This window comes from Borostomias antarcticus (genome assembly GCF_949987555.1).
Source record: "Borostomias antarcticus genome assembly, chromosome: 26".
Taxonomy (NCBI): Eukaryota; Metazoa; Chordata; class Actinopteri; order Stomiiformes; family Stomiidae; genus Borostomias; species Borostomias antarcticus.
In genome coordinates, this window is record NC_140259.1 from 88,988 (window position 1) to 99,471 (window position 10,484).

Here is a 10,484-nt window from a genome sequence, read left to right on the forward strand (position 1 = left end):
GGGGGGAGAGGAGGGGGAGAGAGAGAGGGGGAGGGGGACTGCAGTTGGGGGGCTGAGGTGGGAGGGGGGCCCTCTCTCTAAAGCCAGAACCCCCCCGGGCCCCAGGGATGATCACCATCCGATATCCCAACATGGAATTTGAGTGTGAAGCCTCCTCCGGTCCGGCCCCTCAGCGCTCTGGATGGACCAGCTTCCTATATGCAAACCTGTAGCACCTGATGGATAGCGAGGGGCGGACGGCTTCTTCCTGAGGCCTCCGCTCTCCTCCGCCCCGCCGGACATTGTCTGTACTAACGAGAAAGACATGCAGACTGGATGCTGTAGCCGACTAGCTGAGTAGTTTTACCTTTTGATTTGGGTGTGGACTCAATGGAGGGCTAGCTTCCAGATTCCCAAGGTCTCCATGGAGAGGTGCCCTTGACTCAGTGCCTATCTAACATTTGCCAACCATTCCAGACCATCACGCCTTGTTAGGCTGAGGAGGCTGTGTGGAGGCTGCGTGGAGGCTGCGTGGAGGCTGCGTGGAGGCTGTGTGGAGGCTGTGTGGACTACTGGCAATGTCATTTCTTCTCTGGCCCGTGGCTTTGGATAGGATTATAACACCAGACAGGAACCAACAACTTTGCAATCAACAATGACAATAAGGACTTCCTTATCCGTGTTAGTTGGTGGGTTTAAACCTACGAATCCTTGCAACAAAGACCCATATTAGATTATTGTGGAATATTTTGGTGAAATCATATATAGTCACAGACTGTTCAGTTTTGGTGTTACACACAAACTATAGATATAAAACATGTACTGTACTGTATTTTATAGATGTTTCAGTATAAAGATAATAAGACTGAAAAAACATATATCTTTTTACAAATGTAAAAGGCATCTGTCAAACGCACATGCATGGCTCTTCGTTGCAAGGGTTCTTCTATACATTTGTAGTCATTTTGTTTTCACATTTTATTTCCATTTTATACCACTGACAAGCAAACATTTTCGACGCATTTTGATTCATGTAATGGTACACTATACAGGAAAGGCTAATGTATTTCTGAATCTGAGACAGTAGATTCTCTTAATTTTGTATAATATCCTTTATTTGTAACAGAATACCCTGTATATTAATAAAATGCATTTCAAGCAATGCAATGCCAGTGTGTCCGCTTCACAGGGTTGATAACATAAACATCTAGATATCTAAATAAGAAAATAACATTACCATCTACTATAGATATCTAAATAAGAAAATAACATTACCATCTACTATAGATATCTAAATAAGAAAATAACATTACCATCTACTATAGATATCTAAATAAGAAAATAACATTACTATCTACTATAGATATCTAAATAAGAAAATAACATTACCATCTACTATAGATATCTAAATAAGAAAATAACATTACCATCTACTATAGATATCTAAATAAGAAAATAACATTACCATCTACTATAGATATCTAAATAAGAAAATAACATTACCATCTACTATAGATATCTAAATAAGAAAATAACATTACTATCTACTATAGATATCTAAATAAGAAAATAACATTACCATCTACTATAGATATCTAAATAAGAAAATAACATTACCATCTACTATAAATATCTAAATAAGAAAATAACATTAACAACTTCTATAGATATCTAAATAAGAAAATAACATTACCATCTACTATAGATATCTAAATAAGAAAATAACATTAACATCTACTATAGATATCTAAATAAGAAAATAACATTAACATCTACTGTATATATCTAAATAAGAAAATAACATATTAACACATGGGGCAAAGCAGATGTTCAGCCTGCTTCTGAATAATGAAAATGTATCAAAATATTAATGTTTTGACTGATGCAGAATATCTAAACAGATAAGATGTTATTAAGAACTCAGTAGCCTATGACCCCACCAAAAGGAGTCTACTCTTACAGGTCATTTATACACACTTTGATATATGATATTTTTTCTATTTGATTACTGCAACATAGTCCATTTTGAAGTATAGGAATTCCTTTTAAGAAACATTTTTTTTCAAAGAAGCTTTATAGAGAACAGTTGGAAAACAAATGGATTTTGGAAGTTGTGCAAGTGCCATAAAAAGTGATTTAAGAGTTGAGGACAGATTCTCCTTCAGAGAAAGCAGCTCTGGAAACCTCAAACTGTGCCTGCTGGTGGGTTTTCTGCTGATTACCACCAACTGAAATTTCCATCTTTAAAACAGAATATTTATGAGCAGGGAAATCCTCTCTCTAATATCGAGGGTCCCTGCGGCCTCGTTGCTGTCATGGACGGGTCTCTTCACTCTGGCCCTTCAGAACCTGTCACAAACAAACATACCTGCTGGGACCCCATCTTGCCCCCTGCCATCAGCGGGTGGCGCTAGACATTTTGGCAGCTTTATCCAAATCCTTATCCCCCTTCCGCCTCACAGGGCCTGAGTGTATAAGAGAGGTTACTCAGCGAGTTCTGCAGGGCCTGAGTGTATAAGAGAGGTTACTCAGCGAGTTCTGCAGGGCCTGAGTGTATAAGAGAGGTTACTCAGCGAGTTCTGCAGGGCCTGAGTGTATAAGAGAGGTTACTCAGCGAGTTCTGCAGGGCCTGAGTGTATAAGAGAGGTTACTCAGCCAGTTCTGCAGGGCCTGAGTGTATAAGAGAGGTTACTCAGCGAGTTCTGCAGGGCCTGAGTGTATAAGAGAGGTTACCCAGCGAGTTCTGCAGGGCCTGAGTGTATAAGAGAGGTTACTCAGCGAGTTCTGCAGGGCCTGTGAGTGTATAAGAGAGGTTACCCAGCGAGTTCTGCAGGGCCTGAGTGTATAAGAGAGGTTACTCAGCCAGTTCTGCAGGGCCTGTGAGTGTATAAGAGAGGTTACTCAGCCAGTTCTGCAGGGCCTGTATTTGGGACGTGTTCTGGGTTTGTGCTGGTCAGTGCTGATTATATGGGCGCCAGAGGGGTAGTTCCAGGCTAGTGTTTGGTATGTCCAGTTCATTGCTCTTCAGCGCGGCGCCCTGTCTCACCTTTCACGGCCAGGCCTGGCTGACCTGAAGTGATTCCAGATGTTCAGCCCCTTTGACCCCGCCCTGCGCCCCTGTACCCCTCGCCCCAGGCCCTGGCCACTCCATCAGGGCTGACAGCGTCCCCTCGGACGGGCGGCTCTTTCTCCGCCTGCGCTCATGACAAGCAGCTCCCCCCTCCGAACCACATCTGGAGCTCATTACAGAGGAGACAGTAAGAGAGAGGGGGGGAGGGGAGTCTGCGTGTGTGTGTGTGTGTGTGTGTGTGTGTGTGTGTGTGTGTGTGTGTGTGTGAGTGTGTTTGTGTGAGTGTGTGTGTGCGTGTGTGTGAGTGCGTGTGTGTGTGTGTGCGTGTGTGTGTGTGTGTGTGTGTGAGTGTGTGTGTGAGTGTGTTTGTGTGAGTGTGTGTGTGCGTGTGTGTGTGTGTGTGTGAGTGCGTGTGCGTGTGTGTATGTGTGTGTGTGTGCGTGTGTGTGTGTGCGTGTGTGTGTGTGTGTGAGTGTGTGAGTGTGTGTGTGGGGAGACAAGGGAGCCGGAGAGAGTTCCTTAACCCTGCTCCTTAAAACTACACTATCACAATCTTTTTTTTTTCATTCTTAGTCATTTCTTCTCATGTCATTCTGTTTCCATCTGTCTCTCTTTCTACCCTCGTCCCCGGGTTCCTGCCCTCGTCCCCGGGTTCCTGCCCTCATCCCCGGGTTCCTGCCCTCGTCCCCGGGTTCCTGCCCTCGTCCCTGGGTTCCTGCCCTCGTCCCCGGGTTCCTGCCCCTTCCTCTCTTCTCTTCCCACGACCATATCTGTGTCCTGCTGTCAGTCCCATGTGATCACAGATACTTTATTAATGAGTGGTTCTGGAAGAGCTTCGCACAGAACCTCCCGATCCAAGCAGGCTGAGGGAAATACAGCCCAGCTGCTAACAGTGTGTGGTTTGGGTGAACAACCAGAAGAATGTCCTGAGATCTGGAGTTTCCACGCAAAGTCAAGTTGACTGAGGGGCTGCAGTGTTTGTGTGATTAAGTCACTTTTACTGCAGACCTCATAAACGCAGATGCATCTATAAGAGATGAAAGGGAAGCGAGGGAACTATTTAATTTTAAACAGGCGGATCAATTGACTTCACTGATATAAATGGACTTCATTGGCTCTCAGGTCCTTAACGCCCCAGATTTGTTTCAAAACACTACTATATTTCTATAAGACAGTTTGATTCACTCTCAACATGTTCAACATAAAAGGTCCTTCCATCACCCCTGACCTCGTCTACTATGTAGGTGCCCGAGGCTGAGGTCCATGGGTCTTAATGTCAGTACAACCTTCCACTGGTAACACACTAACAAAACCCCCCCTGTGGGTTCCTATTCTCAAAGAAAGCTCATTATTGTGTGATAAACATTCAGGCCATGCTCTCCCCACTGTTCTGGCCCTGCCAGCTCGGAATGAATTAGCATTTTAATTTGGTGAACCCCACAAAGAGGCCACAAGACGCTGACCAACAACAACTACGGTGGCTGACATGACATGCGTTCGCAGACATCACTATATAATCATCGTCAGATTTCCTCTGTGAATACATATTCCCCGAAGAAACAAACTATTTTAAGTATTTGCTGTTGGAAGGCTCTTATTAGTAGACTGGGATTTTTTATTTTTTAAGTTTGGCTCAGCGTTGAGGGAGATTTGTAGGTGACCAACCCATGTAGTACGAGGGACTTTCCCACTTTCAAAGGAAGTTGGAAAACTTCAGAAGTAGTCTATCAGAAGAACTAGGTCGTATGCCGTCCATAAATAGGCTCCACACAAGCCTGTGGTTCTTCTTGTCTGAGGAGGCTTCATTAGGTAATTAGACAGGAATGTCTGTTTTCCTCCACAATTTCCCTCTCGGGGGGAGAGATCGGTAAGTCGTGTCAATTACAATCACATCACCCCACTGACTGAGTAACAGATCCGTTAACACCCTCCAGTCCTTCCGCATGGGGTCTTCCCTGGATTACCAGCTGTCTTCCTCCCTCTGCTGGACACTGTCTGTCCTCACACCTCAGGGTCAGGGAGAGCCATGGGCCAGGGCGCCTGACTCAGCAAGTCACTCATCATCTACATACAGCTCTTAGCTTTACTCACCGTGTTGTCATCACCAATATCATGTTGTAAACAAACTCTAAACTGTAGGAATTGAACTCAAAGTTCTCGTGGACTGATCGGTAGCAGGGGGAGACAATTACCTTGTTTCAGGTCGTTTCAACGGACTTGTGACTTCATCAGATCCATAACCCAGACCAGAGGACAGAACATACTGATCCATCTTCATCAGACCTCTAGTCACACCCATACTGACTAATTATATCCAGTCATTTAGGGAAACATTAGCAGGATATGATCAGATCTATGTATACACTGTAAAAATATTCACCGTGAAATCACAGTAAATTACTGGCAACTTATTGCATGACTTTCACAGTAAGGTTCACAGCAATTTACTGTGGAATATCTTCACAGCAATATATTGTAATTTCACAGTTGTGATATTACAATACATTGTTGTAAATGTACAACTGTATGCTGTAACTTCACAGCCTCAATGACTAATAAATTACTGTGATATTACAGTATGTTACTGGGGAATTACAGCATCATGTTGTACATGCATTACAACAAGGGCCTGTACTTTTACATTTTTACTGTGAAAGTAATGCAATTGAGTTGCCAGTAATTTATTGTGAATTTACAAATTGTACTGTGAAAGTAATGCAAATGAGTTGCCAGTAATTTACTGTGAATTTACAAATTGTACTTTAAAAGGCTACTTCTATTGTAATTAAAAACAAAAAACACATTGCAGTGTTAGAATAGAGATGTTGCAGATCTATAACAAACAGGCAACACAAGAAAATAATTTATCAGGTTGAATCAGGAAAACACAATTCAATTGGTGACTCTGCAGAGAAAATCCTCTCCACAGCGGTTCTGATGAGCGTGTGCTGGTGTGTGTTCAGATATTCCCCTCCGAAAGGGTTGTGACAACTCACTGAAAGTTTACGGTAGCCTATAATGGAGGTTAGTACATTAGTAGTAGTGACGGTTATGTTAAGAGGCTGTTTGCAAGTGGACCAAAAATTATGGATGATGGAGGCAGGATATGTCGCAATGAATATTTATTCAAGGACCAAGGGGTGAAAACTTTCAATATCTTATATTCAATATAACTCTGTGAAGAACAAACAATCAAACATAATCCAAACAACATAACCAACAAAAGATAACAAGGACAAAAAATAACATGGACAAAGTGTAGCAGCGACAAAGAACAGAGGTGCTCACCAGTGAAGAACAAACAATGAACCGACAAAGAAGACTAGAATAGACTAGAACACAAGACTAGAATATAAACTCCATAACAGGACAACCAAAACAACAAAAGTCTTTGGGGGTGGGTTGGGTGGAAAGAGTCAGTGGCAGTAGGGGGAGCCGTGCTCGAGGAGGGGTGTACCAAGGGGGCGAGGCAACAGGGAGTACAGGGCTCGTGGAGGGGTGCTTTTGGGGGTCTGTGGTGGGGGCATGGAGGGTGCAGGGCAGGAACAAGGGGCAGTGAAAGGCAGGAACCAGGGCTGCAGGAGGGGTGTACCAAGGGGGCGAGGCAACAGGGAGTACAGGGCTCGTGGAGGGGTGCTTTTGGGGGTCTGTGGTGGGGGCATGGAGGGTGCAGGGCAGGAACAAGGGGCAGTGAAAGGCAGGAACCAGGGCTGCAGGCAGGGAACCATGAAAAGTTGTCTATTCAGACCATTCAAAGTCTATAAGCTTCCGGAGAAGGCTGCTCACGTGAGGGTTCATGCAGCTTCTCTTCTTTGCCTTTGAGCCCTTCTCCGGGTTGATGCCCAAGAAGCACCTGTTAACAATAAGCAAACAGTTTGTTTTAAATATCAAATCAAATATCAAATCAAAGGTGTTCAGTTCACCTGTGCCATTTCCCACACCACACCCTGATGAAGACTTTATTATAGTCCAAACTACACTAGATAGTATACACTAGAACCAATGGGGTACCTTATAATAAGTATAAATATAATAGTATAATAAGTTATAATTCATTGACTTATTTCGCGAGTTTGAAGCCTATTCAACTATAATGTGAGGTAAACTATTATTTCAATATGTAAAGTCACACTTAAGAGCATTTTCCAAAAAAAAGTATAAAGTAGTAGTTTAAGTCTGGATAGTGAAACACATTAACCTTTGCATGATCTTATTGATGACAGTGAATGTGTTGGCCCAGCCCATGATCAATGTGTTTGAGCGTTACAATACCTTTGGATGAACTCCAGTGTGCAGGATCCAACGGAAGGATACTCGAGGTTGAAGATGTAGTAGCTGCTGAAGAAAGCAGCTACCCCATGCCAAAAAAAAGGGTGTGGGCCCATTAAAACTTGTCCCTCGATGGACAGCATCCATCCAGCATCCATAGATAGTATACACTAGAACCAATGGGGTACCTTATAATAAGTATAAATATAATAGTATAATAAGTTATAATTCATTGACTTATTTCGCGAGTTTGAAGCCTATTCAACTATAATGTGAGGTAAACTATTATTTCAATATGTAAAGTCACACTTAAGAGCATTTTCCAAAAAAAAGTATAAAGTAGTAGTTTAAGTCTGGATAGTGAAACACATTAACCTTTGCATGATCTTATTGATGACAGTGAATGTGTTGGCCCAGCCCATGATCAATGTGTTTGAGCGTTACAATACCTTTGGATGAACTCCAGTGTGCAGGATCCAACGGAAGGATACTCGAGGTTGAAGATGTAGTAGCTGCTGAAGAAAGCAGCTACCCCATGCCAAAAAAAAGGGTGTGGGCCCATTAAAACTTGTCCCTCGATGGACAGCATCCATCCAGAATGCTTCATCATGTCACCTGAAATGAACAGATACCACGTCATGAGTTATTGTGGATAGTGTGCGGTCGTTTAGATCTAGACTATCAAGTTGTTTATAATTAAACAATAATATAGCCTGAGAAGGCATTGTGCTGTGTTAGTAATATAGCTTGGTTTGCAATACAAGTCCTGAAATTAAGGGATTATGTCCATGAGAGTTTAATTTTAAGACATAAAGGCCTGCCTCTAATCAAGGCCTGGGGCACTCTTCGGCTCAATAAATAAAGGTCCATACAGACCTAAATATAAACCATAAAATTACCTTGAATGATCAAGCAGGGAGTGCTTGGGAGTGCTAGAGCATTCACATCAGCGGCAGTGGCGCAGGGCTGTAACATAGTAACACACAATAGCATAGATTTGACATTATGAAAGGATGATGAAGATGATCGTTAATTGGTCCAACTGAGTCAGAGTTAAATCATAGAACATAATTGTGTAATCACTCGTTTGCATTTTAGACGACTTACGTCAACCCCGAGCATAATTTTCTCCTTGGGCTCCTTAAAGTATGTCATAAGGAGCAGGAGGATGCAGGCAGCCTTCTCCGAAGACTCTGGATCATAGCTGGCCAGAACTTCCCTGATCTTGGGGTTGTCCAGTTTTTCGCAGTACTGCAGGATGGTCTGTCCTCTATGACCCAGGGCCTCTTGGAGCTTTGGAAGGATGGTGACGTCCATCAGGAGGCCAAAGTGGGAGAAAAGCCCTCTCTGAGAGAACAGAAAAGGCCATTCCTTTTTGACCTCAGACATTGGTGGTGCAGGCATTCTGTTGAGGTATCTACGCAGGATGACGTAAGTCCTCTCCATCAGAGGGTCTGCTCTCTCTGCCCCACTCATCCCTTCCTCTGTGTATACAGACATACAAACACATGAATGGTGAGCACCCAAGTTACAAAAATGCAGTCTGGTAGCCCCCCCCCCCCCTTAAGGAAATTCATGCATTCTGATGATTACTTGTTCTTAATATTAAGGTGGACTATATATGCTTAAATACATGTGATAATTCCATTCAGGTCTACTTAATTTGCTTCATAGGTCTGAACAGCAGCTTCCTGCATATTCAGACTATAAGACTACCCCACCCCCCCCCCGCTCCACACACACACACACACACACACACACACACACACACACACACACATATGCACACACACGCACACACACACAAAGTATTCAGATCTGAACGAAGAACTTAAGTCACCCAAATTTAAATTCACCTGAGTAGATGTTGCACAGATCCCTTTTCACATCCTCCAATGTTGCCTCGGTCTCCCCCTCTGGTAGGTCTTCTGGGCACCACCTCACACACCTAGGGGTGGGAATCACAGGGTAACTCACAATACTATTAGGGGCGGCTGTAGTTCAGAAGGTAGAGCGAGTCGTCTCATGAACGTGGTTCGAATGCCAGTTCTGACTGTCTACGTGTCAAAGTGTCCTTGAGCAAAACAGTGTGTGAGTGTGAATGGAGAGCTGCTTCTCAGTGTGTGAATGAGAAGACCATTGTTAAGCGCTTTGGGTGTCAAGAAAAGCGCTAATTGCAATATCTAGTTTTTGTCCACCCCTACACATACCCGTATTGGTCGACAGGACCTCTTGTCAACAGTCTGGCCTCTCCTGCCACTCCAGTGTGCTGTCTTCTCTCTCGGCGACGTCGAGCAAGAGTATTGTTTCTGTTTTTATACTCCACTCTTGTTTTGATTTGTTGGAGAAGAGAGTGGCATCCATCTCCCACAGTGTCACCTTGCTTGCCAATGTCAGCAAAGCTTTTTGGATGGCTCCTGACAATGGTTCGGACAACGCTGTGACACATAGCTCTCGTTGGGTTGCGATCATGCTGCATGATCTGATCTACGACCACGTTCACCATGGCCTTTCTCTCCTGTGGTGACGGCCTTTGTTCTTTTTCCACTACATGTTGAATGGCTGCTGGCATCTGGTCCCAGTTTACACGAAAGTCTACATGCCATGGCATGCCAGGCTGTGAAGAACAGTTTGAAGTGCTTCGGGGTGTACCTGGAGAGCTTGGGCTGCTGTACAACAGGTGACGTTGAGGCTGGAGTGCTTGCGGAGAGGACAGAGTGTTTGCAGAGCTTGATGTTGAGGAACTTGAAGCACTTGCCTGGGGAGGAGACAGCTCCATATCAAGCGTTACAAATCCTAGAATGGACAAAAACAAATCAGAAATGAAGGAAGGGCAAGATGTAGGGCTAGGGGCCCAATTGTCTACCAGTTGTGCCAATGTTCCAAAGCCCTAGTTCTAAGTGGCATGTGAGAGTCAAAATATGAATTTACCTTGCTTAATACCCTTCATCAACTTGCGACACTGGACTGGTTTAAGGTATTTGACCAGATCCCTTTCTTCCATTAATGCCAGATCTTCAAGGTTCTCCACTCCAAGTTCATCAAGTAGGGTAGTCAGCAGGTCATCAGGGAGGCCCGGTAAATATGACCAAACTGCTTCCTTTACAGCTTCCATTGCCTAATCTCATTGAGTAGTGTCAAATGAAAATCCCTTCATGCATATTCC

General features: G+C 43.8%; 1 protein-coding gene across 1 annotated transcript; it reads right to left on the bottom strand.

Moving 5' to 3' along the window:
* Window positions 1–7,742: 7,742 nt before the first annotated feature.
* LOC311326198 (uncharacterized protein) lies at window positions 7,743–9,636 on the bottom strand (the record flags this gene model as incomplete). Its single annotated transcript, XM_084459065.1, has 5 exons — window positions 9,529–9,636; window positions 9,175–9,266; window positions 8,426–8,802; window positions 8,218–8,284; window positions 7,743–7,933 (listed from the first exon to the last, which is right to left on the bottom strand). Exons 3-5 carry the CDS (start codon window positions 8,792–8,794, stop codon window positions 7,743–7,745), a joined length of 627 nt encoding a protein of 208 aa, XP_084315191.1. The 5' UTR covers window positions 8,795–8,802; window positions 9,175–9,266; window positions 9,529–9,636.
* Window positions 9,637–10,484: the final 848 nt, after the last annotated feature.